The sequence below is a fragment of the Eptatretus burgeri genome, chromosome 9, assembly GCF_056783735.1.
Source record: "Eptatretus burgeri isolate ZD-2024b chromosome 9, Ebu_testis_v1, whole genome shotgun sequence".
Classification (NCBI taxonomy): Eukaryota; Metazoa; Chordata; class Myxini; order Myxiniformes; family Myxinidae; genus Eptatretus; species Eptatretus burgeri.
In genome coordinates, this window is record NC_140969.1 from 62,091,060 (window position 1) to 62,109,078 (window position 18,019).

At 47.3% G+C, this 18,019-nt stretch overlaps 1 protein-coding gene across 16 annotated transcripts in view; it reads right to left on the reverse strand.

Moving 5' to 3' along the window:
• The window catches only part of LOC147020201 (lamina-associated polypeptide 2, isoforms beta/gamma-like), a 38,081-nt gene that overhangs the window by 11,814 nt on the left and 8,248 nt on the right, over positions 1-18,019 (reverse strand). For 6 of the 16 annotated variants that reach the window (XM_085895344.1, XM_085895333.1, XM_085895342.1 and 3 more), the window contains exons 3-6: positions 14,368-14,511; positions 13,651-13,739; positions 2,385-2,450; positions 1,825-1,902 (exon numbers count right to left, since the gene is read on the reverse strand). In XM_085895344.1, the coding sequence (XP_085751470.1) occupies positions 1,825-1,902; positions 2,385-2,450; positions 13,651-13,739; positions 14,368-14,479 (345 nt within the window). In that variant the 5' untranslated portion in view covers positions 14,480-14,511. The remainder of the gene's footprint in view (positions 1-1,824; positions 1,903-2,384; positions 2,451-13,650; positions 13,740-14,367; positions 14,512-18,019) is intronic. The other 10 variants (XM_085895337.1, XM_085895335.1, XM_085895347.1 and 7 more) reach the window with 4 other exon arrangements.

Below are 18,019 nucleotides of genomic sequence, written 5' to 3' on the forward strand. Positions count from 1 at the left end.
ACACTATGGACCAATCCCCGCACGATGGCGTGCCGAACACGCATGTGGGCGGTGCTCCCTCAGTCACCGAAGTTCTGACTGCACGCTTCGGCCAACCGTAAGGGTGCGAGCGCGTTTGCCGCCTTTCAGCCAATGGTCGCAGAGCGAGCTCCAAGAGAAGCAGAGTCTCTTCGGGGGGCGGGGGATCGAGGCACGCCCCCCGACCAATCACGGAGAGACGGCCGATTTCCCCCGGCAAATGAGGGGTGCGGTGATGTGAGAAACGTCCCCTCCCCTCCCCCCCCCCCCGCGACCCCGGTCGGAGAGGAAATAGATGGGACAGCGCGGTCATCTCGTGGCTGGTCTCGTCTTGTCGCTGGCTCTGGTCTCGTCGCAGTGATCCCTCGCCTCGTCATTATTCGAGCTGGCTGGCGTCCGTGGCTGAATCCTTGGTTCCTCGGTGCCTGGTATATCGGTGCAGATTCGAGTCCCGCCACCGAACCAGATCGACTTTACCGCACGAGGCGGGCAGGTGCAAGACCAGGCTCTTCCCTCAGTTCGTCTTCCCTCCCGAGCTGAAGGGCACAATAAAGGGCAACCGGCCCCATTTCGTGTGTGTGTGAGTGTGTGTGTGTGTGTGTGTGTGTGTGTGTGTGTGTGTGTGTGTGTGTGTGTGTGTGTGTGTGTGTGTGTGTGTGTGTGTGTGTGTGTGTGTGTGTGTGTGTGTGTGTGTGTGTGTGTGTGTGTGTGTGTGTGTGTGTGTGTGTGTGTGTGTGTGTGTGTGTGGCGCCAGTCCGATAAGTAGACATTGCTTAAGTATCTCGCCCTTGTACATTGACTGCATATTCGGTTTTAACTCTGCACTTTGTGTGCTCCCCTCACCGATTATTGTTCATAAATAAATCCTCTTATTAAATGTACCAGCTCGTTGCTGTCATTTCTTTCATTGGTTTAGCACGGTGCGTATTGGGAATTAGGGAGGCCTTGTTGCTGTAATTGTTCATTTGGACTGACGGATATTGGTAATCCCCGCTCAGTTTAAACCCAGATCGGGCTCGGTAAATGGCACGTTCCGCCCAAGGTCCGTCGAGGGTGTGGTTTTCCCTGGTAGTTAGACGACGTGGGTACTTAGGTATATTGAAATTAGGCAATTAACCTGACCCCACACCGTCAAATTATTGGTGTCCACGGTCAGCGAAGGGACCCGTGACCTTTGGAATTTTCTAAGGGTTACGACCTTCAATTCCGGGTACTCGGTGGAGACGACCCTACTGCTCCACCTAACAATCGCTCCTCGTCACCGACCCCTGGCCCACAACAATAGTACTGTATAGCATGATATTTCAAAAACGTATTGGGCCCGATGTGTTCTCGTGGATTAGGCATTACGTGGCGGAGGTGTGCGCTCTACCAAGTGCCCTTCTAGTTTGAATATATTTGTGCCACCAATGCTCCTTTGGTACCATCCTGTTTAAAATAACCTTTATATTCTTCAGATAGCCTTTATTCTGTTATTCTTTTAATGTAGAGACAATGTTAGCACGACAGATTTCTGGAAAAAAGGCTTGACATTTCATCAAACATTGACCTGTTTGGTGTTCCCATTGGAGCACATCAGTCATGATATTTGGGTAATTGTCAATTTTGTTCGAAGGTCTCCTAAAGTCCTTGCAATTCATGCAAAACTCACAAATATTTTCAATATGTCTTACACATAGAAGTTCCACCACTATAGATTGAAGTTCCACTAGAGTAAACCAAAGCAAAAAATAAAATGAAATAAAAAAATAAAATAAAATAAATCGAGGGAAAAGGTTGAAGAGAAAGTGATCATTTGTAAAGCACGTTTGAGGTGACCTCATCTTCATCCGGTTTAAGGCGTGGGGGAACGGAGTTGCAACGACGTTGACGTGCCACAGCATCCTGCAAGAGAAAGTTAAGGGACAAAACATTCCAGCATCGAAAAATGGCCAAACCGTCGACAGAACACAAAGCAGTGCAACACTGTACAGATAGACCAACAAAAGCACCTGTGCTGTCAGTATCGAAAACGTAACACAAGCATGGAAGAGTACAACGTTAGTGCGCATAAATCAACAATTGGGAAATGGCCACCAAGTGAGGTTAAATGCACCAACACCACCACAAAACTCAAAGCTCAGAGGAGCAGAAAACTAAACTTGTTATTGTACAATTACTTGCTGTGCCACCATTTTCCCCATTTGAGAGCACAGAAAAATAATAATCATTTTTCTCAACTTTTAAAATGTGCCAATTGTCATTGTGAGAGCTCAAGGTACGATTAAAGTTGGGGGAGAGTTTGTGCGCATTTAATAATATGTGCAACAGAACGGCAGAAAAGTGGTTACAAAATCGCCTTTGATCTGGCTCAATGGCAAAGACACCTGATGGGTCAAAACAAAGCGCCGCAGGGAGGAGCCATGTGGTCGTTCTCCAAGCATCTCACCAAACTGAGAAAAATAAACAGTAACTCTTGCGGATAATGGTAACATGAAGCAAACACCTTCATCATTATCTGAAGAGAAATACAGGCTCAAGAACCAAACACTGTCTTGTAGAATGGCAAACAAGTGCATCAAAAGAATGCACATAATAGTATATGAAGTCTCCATCAATTCGCAAAAACAAAATAGACCAGCAATGGAGAAATGGTATTCAAACACATGAAAATACAGTGAATATAAACAGAGTTTTGGCCATTAAAAAACAAAGGTGTTGCAAACTTGCTTTGATTATCTAGAATGTCATAAATATAGGTAAAACACTGGGTGAAGTTCCAAACATAGAATTAAAAGGATTTACCTTTGGCTAATTAATTGTAAGTTGTGAAGAACACATAATATGGAGAGGTTAATTTCCACACTATGATAATTGATCATACAGGCTTCCAAGCAGGTTACGCAACACAATACACTTACTTCGAGAGAATTTTTGGTCCTCCCACACCCCCCCGACCTTGAACACCAGGGTCTATGAAATATCATAATCCAAAACCATCTCGCTCGACAACCACCCCCACCCCAACAATACCTTTACAAAAGGTAAATAAAAAAAGTTTCTCACCTCCAAGCCCAAAAAATGTTTTTTTCCGGAGATTTGCACATTACAGAAAGCAGCAGTACTATTGTTACAAATTTGGAAGCCTTGTGCACACAAACATACAGGTCCTATAGAACACCTATATCGGTAAGTATGTGTTCTTTAGTTAGGATCCCCATCCCTTGTTTAATGGGTGAATAAATGTTCATGCGCTGCGAGTTATTTTGACAGTCAGGGTTTTCTTTTATTTTTACACCAACATCAACCACAACAGCGCCAGCATCACCCTCACCTTCACCTCGCTCTGGCTGACGCCATGGTGGGCGGAGTTCAAGGAGGAGCCTCGTGGCGGCCCTCGACCGATCAGCGTGCTAAGAGTGAGGTGGCTGCCACTCAGCCAATCAGACCCCGCGACGGTGAGAAAGGCAGTCCGCGTGACGTCACCATGCCCCCGGGCCAATCGACGGACTTGCCGCTCGTTTTGGCCAATGACAGGGCGACGAGCGATTCTGCGTGCCAAAACTGTCCAGTGAGGGAGAGCGGGGAGGGTGGAGGCTTCTAACCCCGGGAGAAGGGTGAATAAGGGGGCGCGCGATCGGACGAAGGGCTTGAGAGATCTTTCCTCGACAAGAACCGCAAGTCGGTTGCGCGCCGTGTCTCTGTCGGTGAACAACGAGAGAGAAACTGGGGACACGAGTGGAGATCGCGTTCGCCCGACACGAGCGGTTGTCGCGTTCGCCTCACACGCGGTCTGAGTCCCGCCACCCCACCAGCTCAACGTACCCGCACGAGGTGGACAGGTCCGAGGCAGGCTTTGGTCTTCAGCTCATCTTTCCCTCTGAGCTGGAGACCTCAATAAAGGCTGTGGCCACCGGTGTGTGTGTGTGTGTGTGTGTGTGTGTGTGTGTGTGTGTGTGTGTGTGTGTGTGTGTGTGTGTGTGTGTGTGTGTGTGTGTGTGTGTGTGTGTGTGTGTGTGGAGCCAGTCTATTAAGTAAAACTGCATAAGTGCTTGTACATAAATTGCTATTCCCTCTATAGCCAGATAACTCTGCCTTCTTGCGTGCTCCCCTGCCCCATTATAAATAAATACATTTGTCAAACATATCAGTTTGTTGCTGTGTTTCTTCCATTGGCTTTGCGTGACGCGTGTTGGTGACTTATAAAGGCTGTTGCCGCTGTAAATGTACATTCGGACTGACGGAACTTCGGCAACCATCTGCTCGGGTTGCGCACGAGTCGGGCCCGCTAACGGCTCAACTCGTACGAGGGCCGTCGAGGGTGAATTTCCCCAGTAGTTTGGACGACGTGGGTATTTAGTTAAATTGGCAATCGATCCTACCCAACATGGTCGACCTATTGGCGATCTTCGGCCGATAAGGGACCCGTCGGCTCCGGAGTTGTCCGGGGTGATGACCTATAAATTCCGGGTGTTCGGGAGAGTCGACCCTACTGCTCCACCGAGCGGTCGTGCTCACAGCCGATACCCGGCCCACAACACTATTTCCAAACTATATTTTGCACCAAAACGTCAAAGCAGATTCAATACTTTAAAATGGAATATATATATATATATATATATATATATATATATATATATATATATATATATATATATATATATATATATATATATATATATATATATATATATATATATATAGTTGTGGTTGACGAAATTCGCAAACCACCAGTCAGGTCCCGTAGGTGAGATATCTCTGTAAGTATATGTGTAGTTAGGCCCAAACCCATTTTTTAGAGTGAATAAATGTCATTCATTCGGGCTGCGACCCTTTTAGATAGCCGTTTTTCTTTTACTATCTTTATTTTGGACCAACCGCCATTACTACCACCACCAACCACGTCTCAACAGCCATCACACAACAACCACCAACCGCAACGCCGCTTCACAACAACAACAACGCCAACAGCCACGACCCTTACCGTCACATCTCGCTCTCGCATCACCGCCATTCCCGCGCCGCTTGTGGGCACCGATCCTGGACTCGTACAGGGCGCGCACCGAGCAGCGGGTGCAAAAACACCAGCCTTTCCGAGAAATCGGATCAAGAATGATTCACGCCCACTTTTCCTCTGTCCAATGGGGAGCGTGGCTCCGCCCCCGAGCCATTCCTGATCCAAAAATCTGCATATGGTTTCTCCTGTCGCACTATAAAGCACCGAGCGCGGAGCAAAAAGAGTCAGAAAAAGAGTTTCTGAAGCGCAGTTGGACGGAGTTGAGAAGAGTGGAGAGTGGGAGAGTTGGAGAGTTGTGGCGGCAGTTGGGAAGAGTTGAAGAGTTGAGAAGAGGAAAGAGTTGGAGAGTTGTGGCGGCGGCGAAAGCAGTCGAGAGAGTGTCTGTTGGGGTCCGGAGAGGCTGGAGAAGCCAAGAATCTTTGTGGAGGTCTGCGCTCGTGTCAGAGTCGGGGAGCTGCGGAGAGGGGAGGCCGGTAACGCGACCGAGGTCGCAGTGGAGTCGCTCGTCACAGGACCCAAGCCGGCCAGATATCCTCTTCCCCCCGAGCATCAACAACCCCCTCCTGTTTCCCCCCCGCGCTGAGATAGTGTGAGAAGGGGGCCCCGTTCCCACGCCATTCCAGGCAGTGCCAGCGAGGCCCCTGGAGTCGGGGCGCCGCCGCCATTTTGCGGCTCATCACCAGACGGGTAGGCTCGACGCGGTCTCGGCCCCAGGCCCGTCTGCCCCCCTCATCGTTGAGGGTGGCCCCTTCCTTTTTCTTTTGCTTTGAGTATATGTGTTGTCGGCGCCGTCTGTGAAGTAAAACTGTATAAGTGTTGCCGTGTGCTCGGTAGTCGGTAGTAGATCTGCATTGTGTTTCTTTTGTTGCATTTGCTTTTTGTGCAGAATTGTCGTGTTACTTTTACATTTGCTTTTGGTGCATAATTGTTGAAATTGTATATGTGTGCTTTCCGTTTGCCGCGGAATAAATGTGCTTTATGTTGAACTGTTTTTCCCGTTTCGCTTCGTCTTTTCTTTTATTGAATCTCCATCTTACTTCACGTAAAGGGTTGGTCGTGGGCTAAATACGCCCAATAATTAATCGATCCGTCGAGGTTGACGATAACACCGCTCGGTTATCCCGATAGTACGGAACGGGTCGCTTAAAGTGGCCCGTGTCCGAAGTCGACCTGCGGCGAGGTGCGATCGCCCGGTCTACCCTCCGTGTGGGTACTTAGGTAGGTCGAATTTGGCGAGCAACCCTATCCCACGTGGGGGGCTGATTGGCACGATCGTGGTGAGGCCGAAAGGCCCACCCGTGACTAGTTCCTGGCATTAGAGAGGGTCCGAGAGGGTCACGACGGGATTGTCCGTCCGGTGGGCGACGTGCCGCGATTCGAGTTACGTGGCCGCTCGCACGCCGGCGGGTGCGAATCCGCGACAATATATATATAAATATATATATATGTATATATATATATATATATATATATATATATATATATATCTATATATATATATATATAAATATATATATATATATATATATGTATATGTATATATATATATATATATGTATATATGTATATATATGTATATATATATATATATATATATATATATATATATATATATATATATATATATATATATATATATATATATATATATATATATATATATATATATATATATATATATGTGGGCAATACTCCTGGGCACTCACCTGGTAGAATAATGACACTGAGGAGGAAATCAACGTGTGACGGAATCAACAAAATGCATCACTGATCCAATGTTATAGCAAATACCTATTTTGGGGTGCAATTGTCCCTCCTGTAAGTCCCCTTCGACCCCAATTTTTTTAAATGGCGAGAAAACATGGGGGGGGGGAGAAAACATGGGGGGAGAAAACATGGGGGGGGGAGAAAACATGGGGGGAGAAAACATGGGGGGAGAAAACATGGGGGGGAGAAAACATGGGGGGAGAAAACATGGGGGGGAGAAAACATGGGGGGAGAAAACATGGGGGGAGAAAACATGGGGGGGGGAGAAAACATGGGGGGAGAAAACATGGGGGGAGAAAACATGGGGGGAGAAAACATGGGGGAGAAAACATGGGGGGGAAAACATGGGGGGGGGAAAACATGGGGGGAAAACATGGGGGGAAAACATGGGGGGAAAACATGGGGGGGAAAAACATGGGGGGAAAAAACATGGGGGGAAAAAACATGGGGGAAAAAACATGGGGGAAAAACATGGGGGGAGAAACATGAGGGGGAGAAACATGAGGGGGAGAAACATGGAGGGGGAGAAAACATGGGGGGGAGAAAACATGGGGGGAGAAAACATGGGGGGGAGAAAACATGGGGGGAGAAAACATGGGGGGAGAAAACATGGGGGAGAAAACATGGGGGGAGAAAACATGGGGGGAGAAAACATGGGGGGAGAAAACATGGGGGAGAAAACATGGGGGAGAAAACATGGGGGGAGAAAACATGGGGGAGAAAACATGGGGGGATAAAACATGGGGGGATAAAACATGGGGGGATAAAACATGGGGGGGATAAAACATGGGGGGGAGAAAACATGGGGGAGAAAACATGGGGGAGAAAACATGGGGGGAGAAAACATGGGGGGAGAAAACATGGGGGAGAAAACATGGGGGGAGAAAACATGGGGGGAGAAAACATGGGGGGAGAAAACATGGGGGAGAAAACATGGGGGGAGAAAACATGGGGGGAGAAAACATGGGGGAGAAAACATGGGGGGAGAAAACATGGGGGGAGAAAACATGGGGGGGAGAAAACATGGGGGAGAAAACATGGGGGGAGAAAACATGGGGGAGAAAACATGGGGGGAGAAAACATGGGGGGAGAAAACATGGGGGAGAAAACATGGGGGGAGAAAACATGGGGGAGAAAACATGGGGGGAGAAAACATGGGGGGGAGAAAACATGGGGGGAGAAAACATGGGGGGAGAAAACATGGGGGGAGAAAACATGGGGGGAGAAAACATGGGGGGAGAAAACATGGGGGGGAGAAAACATGGGGGAGAAAACATGGGGGGAGAAAACATGGGGGAGAAAACATGGGGGAGAAAACATGGGGGAGAAAACATGGGGGAGAAAACATGGGGGGAGAAAACATGGGGGGAGAAAACATGGGGGGAGAAAACATGGGGGGAGAAAACATGGGGGGAGAAAACATGGGGGGAGAAAACATGGGGCGAGAAACATGGGGGGGGAAACATGGGGGAGAAACATGGGGGGAGAAACATGGGGGGGGAGAAACATGGGGGAGAAACATGGGGGGAGAAACATGGGGGAGAAACATGGGGAGGGAGAAACATGGGGGGAGAAACATGGGGGGGGAAACATGGGGGGGAAACATGGGGGAAACATGGGGGAAACATGGGGGAAACATGGGGGAAACATGGGGGGGAAGCATGGGGGGAAGCATGGGGGGGGAAACATGGGGGAAACATGGTGGGGGAAACATGGTGGGGGAAAAACATGGTGGGGGAAACATGGTGGGGGAAACATGGGGGGAACATGGGGGGAAACATGGGGGGGAAACATGGGGGGGGAAACATGGGGGGGGGAAACATGGGGGGAAACATGGGGGGAAACATGGGGGGGGGAAACATGGGGGGAAACATGGGGGAAACATGGGGGAAACATGGGGGGAAACATGGGGGGGAAACATGGGGGAAACATGGGGGGGAAACATGGGGGGAAACATGGGGGGGAAACATGGGGGGGAAACATGGGGGGGAGAAACATGGGGGGAGAAACATGGGGGGAGAAACATGGGGGAGAAACATGGGGGGAGAAACATGGGGGGGAGAAACATGGGGGGAGAAACATGGGGGGAGAAACATGGGGGAGAAACATGGGGGGAGAAACATGGGGGGAGAAACATGGGGGGAGAAACATGGGGGGGGAGAAACATGGGGGGAGAAACATGGGGGGAGAAACATGGGGGGAGAAACATGGGGGGGAGAAACATGGGGGGGGAGAAACATGGGGGGAGAAACATGGGGGGGAGAAACATGGGGGGGAGAAACATGGGGGGGAGAAACATGGGGGGAGAAACATGGGGGGAGAAACATGGGGGGGAGAAACATGGGGGGAGAAACATGGGGGAGAAACATGGGGGGAGAAACATGGGGGGGAGAAACATGGGGGGGAGAAACATGGGGGGAGAAACATGGGGGGAGAAACATGGGGGGAGAAACATGGGGGGAGAAACATGGGGGAGAAACATGGGGGGGAGAAACATGGGGGGAGAAACATGGGGGGAGAAACATGGGGGAGAAACATGGGGGAGAAACATGGGGGAGAAACATGGGGGGAGAAACATGGGGGGGAGAAACATGGGGGGAGAAACATGGGGGGAGAAACATGGGGGGAGAAACATGGGGGGAGAAACATGGGGGGGAGAAACATGGGGGGAGAAACATGGGGGGGAGAAACATGGGGGGAGAAACATGGGGGGAGAAACATGGGGGGAGAAACATGGGGGGGAGAAACATGGGGGGAGAAACATGGGGGGAGAAACATGGGGGGGAGAAACATGGGGGGAGAAACATGGGGGGGAGAAACATGGGGGGAGAAACATGGGGGGGAGAAACATGGGGGGAGAAACATGGGGGGAGAAACATGGGGGGAGAAACATGGGGGGGAGAAACATGGGGGGAGAAACATGGGGGGAGAAACATGGGGGGAGAAACATGGGGGGGAGAAACATGGGGGGAGAAACATGGGGGGAGGAACATGGGGGGGAGGAACATGGGGGGAGGAACATGGGGGGGAGGAACATGGGGGAGGAACATGGGGGGGAGGAACATGGGGGGGAGGAACATGGGGGGGAGGAACATGGGGGGAGGAACATGGGGGGAGGAACATGGGGGAGGAACATGGGGGGAGGAACATGGGGGGGAGGAACATGGGGGGAGGAACATGGGGGGAGGAACATGGGGGGAGGAACATGGGGGGAGGAACATGGGGGGAGGAACATGGGGGGAGGAACATGGGGGGGAGGAACATGGGGGGAGGAACATGGGGGGAGGAACATGGGGGGGAGGAACATGGGGGGGAGGAACATGGGGGGAGGAACATGGGGGGAGGAACATGGGGGGAGGAACATGGGGGGAGGAACATGGGGGGAGGAACATGGGGGGGAGGAACATGGGGGGAGGAACATGGGGGGAGGAACATGGGGGGGAGGAACATGGGGGGGAGGAACATGGGGGGAGGAACATGGGGGGAGGAACATGGGGGGAGGAACATGGGGGGAGGAACATGGGGGGAGGAACATGGGGGGAGGAACATGGGGGAGGAACATGGGGGGAGGAACATGGGGGGAGGAACATGGGGGGAGGAACATGGGGGGGGAGGAACATGGGGGGGAGGAACATGGGGGGAGGAACATGGGGGAGGAACATGGGGGGAGGAACATGGGGGGAGGAACATGGGGGGAGGAACATGGGGGGAGGAACATGGGGGGGAGGAACATGGGGGGGAGGAACATGGGGGGGAGGAACATGGGGGGGAGGAACATGGGGGGAGGAACATGGGGGGAGGAACATGGGGGGGAGGAACATGGGGGGAGGAACATGGGGGGAGGAACATGGGGGGGAGGAACATGGGGGGGAGGAACATGGGGGGGAGGAACATGGGGGGGAGGAACATGGGGGGAGGAACATGGTGGAGGGAGGAACATGGGGGAGGGAGGAACATGGGGGAGGGAGGAACATGGGGAGGGAGGAACATGGGGAGGGAGGAACATGGGGAGGGAGGAACATGGGGAGGGAGGAACATGGGGAGGGAGGAACATGGGGAGGGAGGAACATGGGGAGGGAGGAACATGGGGAGGGAGGAACATGGGGAGGGCAAAAAACATGGGGAGGGAGAGCAGAAAACATGGGGGAGGGAGAGCAGAAAACATGGGGGAGGGAGAGCAGAAAACATGGGGGAGGGAGAGCAGAAAACATGGGGGAGGGAGAGCAGAAAACATGGGGGAGGGAGAGCAGAAAACATGGGGGAGGGAGAGCAGAAAACATGGGGGAGGGAGAGCAGAAAACATGGGGGAGGGAGAGCAGAAAACATGGGGGAGGGGCAGGAGAAAACATGGTGGAGGGAGGGGCGGAAGTTAAGAGACAACCTCTTTTTTCGGGGCTGACCTTGGAATGAGATACTTTTGTTGGGTTTATTCAAAAGATCTTTCAGGAGTGACAAGGATTGAAAGACTCATTTCATTCATCAGACCAATATCTAATCATTTTCAGATCGACAGAGAGAGAAACACACAGCTGCTACGTTCCGGTCTATTTTATGGGATACTTATACAATCGGGATGGGCGATTCCGGCAATTTTGAAATACATTTGATTCACATTCTGGACTATTTATTGGAACAGATTACTATTCCAAGTACTTTTTTCTCGTTTCCTTTTTTAGGGGGTGTTGGGAGATGGGGGGCTATTAGATTTCATATGCAAGATGCCAAAAAAAAAAAGCATGCAAATTCCAATCGTTGTCAAGGAAGTGGGCCATGAGTGCGATATATGCTTGGGTTTCAAAATATCTCCAGATGTGTGTTGTGAGGGCAATCAATGAAGCAGTACGAATCATTCTAGAAAGCCTTCAGCTGGTTTATCAATACAATTTAGGAACATATTCTGCATGATTGTGCAATGATTTGGGAGGTCATATTTGTCATCCAAAGCCCCGCAAAGCCTTTAAAGCCAGTCTTCAACAAGAGATACAGGTTGCAGTTCCCTCACGATCATATTTATCAGCATCTTACTATAATTCACTGTCTGTCTGTCTGTCTGTCTGTTCCCAGGTACCGCAAAAACGGCTGAACCGATCGCAACCATTTTTTGGGTGTGTAATCCTGGGACCCCTTGGAGTAAAATAGGCATAAATATAATAACATGACCCCCTCAACGGCTCCCTTAGCGATTGGGTGCTTTTTGTCTGGTTAATGTAGTTTTGTCTTGGGGAATCAGCACAACACTTGGAGTAATTCAAGCTTTTGTAGACCATGCTTTGAATGGTCAATTGCGAAAGCAAACTTTGATTTATTTGATGCCGTATTCTCATCCATCACCAATTGGTATTCAGTGTTGGTCTGTCATCAAGAGGATGATTTTTTTTTTTTTTTTTTACATACAAAGTCAAAGCTCATGGAAGAGCTATGAAGGACAGGCTAAAGAGTAAAGAGTGCAGAGAATAAGCAATAGCAGCAGGGTGGATTTTGAGAGCACGGGCACTGATGCCACCTGGGCCTGTTAAAGCTGGGCCGAGGCTGGACAGAACATTCTCCACATTTTGGGTTGGCTGCATAAATCTTTGGATTAAGAAAGTTTTGGCAGTTCGCTAGCATCAACATGTGCAGTACATTCATGGTTCAAATTTTCACTTCAAAGTTGACCACTCCAAAACAAAGAAGTAGAATAAAGAAAAAACATATTTCAATTGCATTCTTGCTCGAAGTAACAGACAACTGTATAATATACATTCACAAAGAAATAGGACCACTGGACATGAAGCTCATCTGGGCCTTGGCCCAATGTTGTAACTCAAATTTGGTAGCATTCTTACTGGTGGGTCTGAAGAGGAAGAATAAAAATGCAAAACAACAATAAGCGTTGTTGTAATCATATAACCAGCATCTTGCTATTTTCACATAAATGTCTTTTTTTTTCTCTCCCCTTTTCTTTTTTTGTGCACAGAGTCAAGGCTCGTGGAACAGCTAGAACTCTGAACGGAACAGGACGCAACATAACAAAAAGAACAGTTGAGAGAGGGGAGGGGGAACACCAACAACAGCTGAAGAATAAAAGAGGAGACTTGGACAAACAATCGGTGTGGGGAGGAATGAGGGGTAGAGGAGGACAAGATGGATACAGTTATAGGGAAGCTCTCAGGAAGGAAAAACTGAAAATTTGGAAGGAGGTGAGCTTGGAGGTGGGGTTAACAGGGCTACAACAGATCATGGTTTTGGACTGGGGATGATCTGAGATGGTGGTGAACAGCTGTCTTGAAGGCTTGGAGGGAAGAATGACATTGAAGTGTTATGTCTTAAATAGAGGATTTCCACAAAATGAAAGACAGACTTTCTACTTAGCTCAAAAACAACACTTGAAAAAACACTGTTCACAATATGTACATCAACCTCACCTACTTACCATTCATGTTACATTCGACTTCAATGCCAATCCTGAATTTCCCTGAGGATATTAAGAATCCACTACTCGGTGAAGACTGGCACCACCAGTTGGCAAAACAACATGGAGAAGGTACAAGCAGATCATTCTGTCACCCTGAAGGCCAGTCCTGTTCTAAATTGACAATCGGATAGCGGCATATCAATTCACCGAGACTACCTCAGTTTCAGAAGCGAACAATCCAAATAATTCAATCAAATTGAACCCACAACCTCTGGGATTCCAGGCTTCTCTCCTCACCATTGAGCTGCAATATCAAAACTAAATACCTGAACAATAACATTTTAAAGTAGAAATATGAAAACATTCCCATTCACGATATATATATATATATATATATATATATATATATATATATATATATATATATATATATATATATATATATATATATATATACACACAAAACTCCTTTTACCTCGGCAAGCAGTGACCCCTTTGGGTTTTTCATTGTGAGCTCGGACTTTGTCAAAATCTCTTTTCCCTCAGCAAAACCTCTGCGCTGGTCTGAAAAGTACCAATCAACATCAACCCCAATAAATGCACTCAAAAAGAACAGATAACGGCAAAGAAGCTGTGCCACACGGATCATTAAAGAGCGCCGATTAAAAAGTCATGAAAATGCATGCAATTATATCACAGTGAAGATTTATCATGTCAACTGAAAATTTGCACAAACAAAATTTCCAATCTTCTTCTTCTTCTTCTTCTTCTTCAACTGCGAAAATTATTTCCACGTTCTTGTGGGTTTGGCCTGGGGTAAGCTTGGCACAAGTCTTTCACGAACGAGCTGGCCAGGCCTGACGGTCGACTAAGGTTAGGGCAGGAATTTGGAATTTGTTGATGGTGCCGGCGATAGCTCGCCTACTCTTTGCAAAGGACACCGTGAGAGCTTTATCATACATCAACTAATGCTGGTAGACGTGACACCGAGTGTTTCACAGGCAGGCCGATTCATCAGCCTGCCTGTGAAACAGCGGGAAAACAGTTTTTGGCTGGGCCAGAATTCAAACCCAGGATAGACACCTGAAAGAGGAGTGTGTGTACCTCGAGGGCCTAAAGGTCTAGACCATCCTGACATTCCAAATAAAACCTATAATATATGAAAAAAATTGCAAAAGGAGTGTCACAACACCTTGGATGTCAAGTTCGCCTCCATCATCTGAGTCACTGTAAGCCTCAGCCTCAAAGTCTTCAGTTTCATTGCAGTTCTCAAAATCCTCAGACATTCCGACCATGAACTTCATAAGCTTTTTCTCATACACGCGCCGTGTTGTTGCTGCAAAGGGAGAGTAAAATCATCTCCAAACATGACTAGTTAGAAATGAATATATTACTCATCAACAAAATGCAGCAAGCTATACGACTCGAGACTTGTACAGAGTGAACTTATTTGGGTAACAATTGGGGGGTCATTGGTGACAATGCACTGACATTTAGCTGATTAAACATGGTACACATTCCCAAAGGGAACAGGTACCACAGATTGGGTGTGTACATTATTTATCCTCAATCTGTGTTTGCAAAGATTTAATGAGCTTGGCAGGCTGGCAGGGTGGGCTAGAGGTATGAACACTCATTTCCAAACCATTGAGCCCGAGTTAGAATGTCGGCCTAGCTACAAACGGTCACCCTGGTGTGCTGCAGGGACATCAATGTGTGTGCCGTCCCTCAGATGGATGTTAAACTGGGTGTTAGTGAAAGCACAAAACTGCAAGCATTAGTTTGTGGAGGTCAAATATCCCACTGTGTCATTTGTGAAAAGTAGACAAACTATAGGACACCCTGGAACAAATTCCAAATTACTACCCTGACCTATAGGGGCAGTCACATCAGTGGCACAGAAATTTAAGCACCCCCTCGTCCGATGATGCTACTCGCAGCCATGTGCTGTGTATGAAAGAGGAGTGTGCAAGGAGGAGTATCCCATTAACAAGGCTTTGGATTTAGGCTCGTCTATTCGGAGGCATCGGTTTGTATTCCACCTCTGCCAGCATGCCACTATGGTTGATGTGAATCTTCAGACAGCATACCACAACCAAGCACGAGTCCGACCAACATGTAAAATAACTTTATTCAAACCATGAACATTTGGCAGAGTCAGGGAAACTGGCCACGATCAAGTTCAGCTGCTGCTCAATCACACTGTGCACATGCCGACCCAACAGCATAAAACCATACTGGCTCTTGGCATGCCAACAATGAAATAAAGTGCAGATGATCCGACCTCAGGACTTTCACATGGCGCAATTAATCTCAAATGTATGGGTCAAATCTCAATGACCTTGTACTCTCGAAAGCCAATCAATGAACTTTGTCTGCCTTACCAGTGTGCTGTGTGTGCAGAGCAAGCTTTCAAAACACAAACATAGAAAGAAAAGCCATTACACTATGGTAAATCCATAACAGCCGAATTTCCAATCAAAACAGGACAAGATTGCTGCAGATCCCTTTGGGACACTTTCCCTCTCTTCTGACTGTAGCCACGTTATGGTAACAATTTGCTGCCAAGTCCAAATACATGCCGTAACTCCAAAATTAAATAGAGATGCCAAATTGTGATCTCGATAAATATCAATGGGATGTGAAACATCACATTTACATGAAATATACCAAATAAGGTTAAATTTAAAACCTATATAAAAGACAGTATGCATTTGTGTATTTGTGTTTGTCTGCCCCACTTAAGACCGATTTGAGTCGGGTTTTCAAGACCAATCTTTTAACATGACTGTGTGTTCACTGAGGTCTACTTTTTCAGAACAAAAAAAAAAAAAAACTCGAAAAACATTTTTTCATAAAAGAGTAATTACGTCTCTTCAATTGGAATTGTAGACGGTGACTTGAAAACCGAGCCTCAAGTGCAGTGTACAGAAGTATTTTTTAAAATAACAAAAAATACAAGGCAGAGGGAGGTGAAATTTGCTGCAAGTGATGGGTAACGCGTACAAAGTAAAACGAGTGTTCATTTACATCTGTAGGATGTCTAATAAATAAAGGAAATAAAAGCACACTTGATGCTAGGTCTAAGCTTCAGACTTTGGCATGCTCACAAGGCTGTAGTCACAACAAAATGTCCCTAAAGATAAAGAAAATAAGGTTACATTTGTACAAGTTGTATTTTAAAATAACGTTTGTTTTTTTTCTTGCTACAGATTGCAACATAATATCTTACAGTCTCCTTGAATAAAATAATTCCAACTGTCAGTCATTTTTGATGGACTTTTATACTGGGGTGTATATCTTCTTCTTCTTCTTTCGGCTGGTCCCGTTCAGGGTCGCCACAGCGGATCATCCGTATTATCCACATAGTGATTTGGCACAGGTTTTATGCCGGATGCCCTTCCTGAAGCAACCCTCATCGCCTCTTACAACATAGGGATATGGTACACCTATTTTAACCGGGGCATACACCGGGCCCAGTACACTGGTACTCACTTCGCCAACCTCGGAAGGATGACAGGCTGAGTGAACCCCCTGGTGTATTAATTCAAGCGGCCAACGGGGATTGAACTCAGGACCTGGATCCCAAACCGCTACCCTAACCACCACGCCAACACCAGGCTTATACTAAGGTGTATATATGTATATATATATTAGGGTGGTCCTTATTCCTCAACTTCGGATTTTCTAAGCTCCAACCCCCGGGATTCATTGGAATAGTCGAGAAAACTCTCCTGGTGAACTTGTGTTGATCGCTACTTGACCTCGTGTTTTAACCTTGATTTGTGCTGTTTTAATATTTTACTCATCTTGTGTTTTAACTAATAACAAAAAAGCAATCCGATCACGTGGTGTGACGGACTATCGGGCAAGGATTTAATTTCACAGAAAAACCGGTTGCGATTTGGAATATCCACGATTACCTCAGCCCGATGCATTTGATGAAAGTGATTGGGGTTCTGGGGGCATCATGTTTGATAAGCTGCCTTGGGGGCAGCGCCCTCGCAGAGTGCGCGAGCGATCGGAACCCAGGCCGGAGCAGGATCCTGTGTGGACCTTTGGATGTGGTGATTGTACCAGTTTACATTCAATACACGGCCACCGAAGGTCATTTACTCATCTTATTTTACCTTCAACATGGGTAATTTCAGTTGAAAGTGTCTTGAAAGTGGGTTTTCTTGGGGTCCAGGAACGGATTAATTCATTTTCCATTATTTGTTGTTGGGAAAATAGTTTTGGAATCCGAACTTTTTGCAATCCGAAGAGCCTCCTGGAACGAATTAAATTCGGATTCTGGGGGCACCACTGTATATATATATATATATATATATATATATATATATATATATATATATATATATATATATATATATATATATATATATATATATATATATATATATATAAATAATCGCTGAGTTTGTGTCTGTGGGTCAGAAGCCCTGCCCATTCTACAGGCCACCCCTTCCCCTCTATCCTTGTGTCACAAGCACCGCCCATTAGCCAGGCCACTGCTTTCCCTCCGCTATCCAGAAATCACAGTCATCTTTTTCGCTCTGCATAGCTCTGAGGGTTCATAACTGCCTCCGATGTAAATTTGAAGACGAACAATGCATCTTCCATTATTAAATAATTGTACTGTTTTGAGGAAACAAAGGTACATTTTGATTACAACTCAAATGAGGTAATGCATGTTTTGTCCGCAGCGATCGCAGCAACGGTCTAATATACACCACCCCAATGAAGGTACGTTAATTATCAAAATGCATAGGAAAGAAAATAGGTCCTTCATTACAAAAAAAAAAATAAAATAAACTTTTGGTTTTCAAGGCTAATAAACTTCA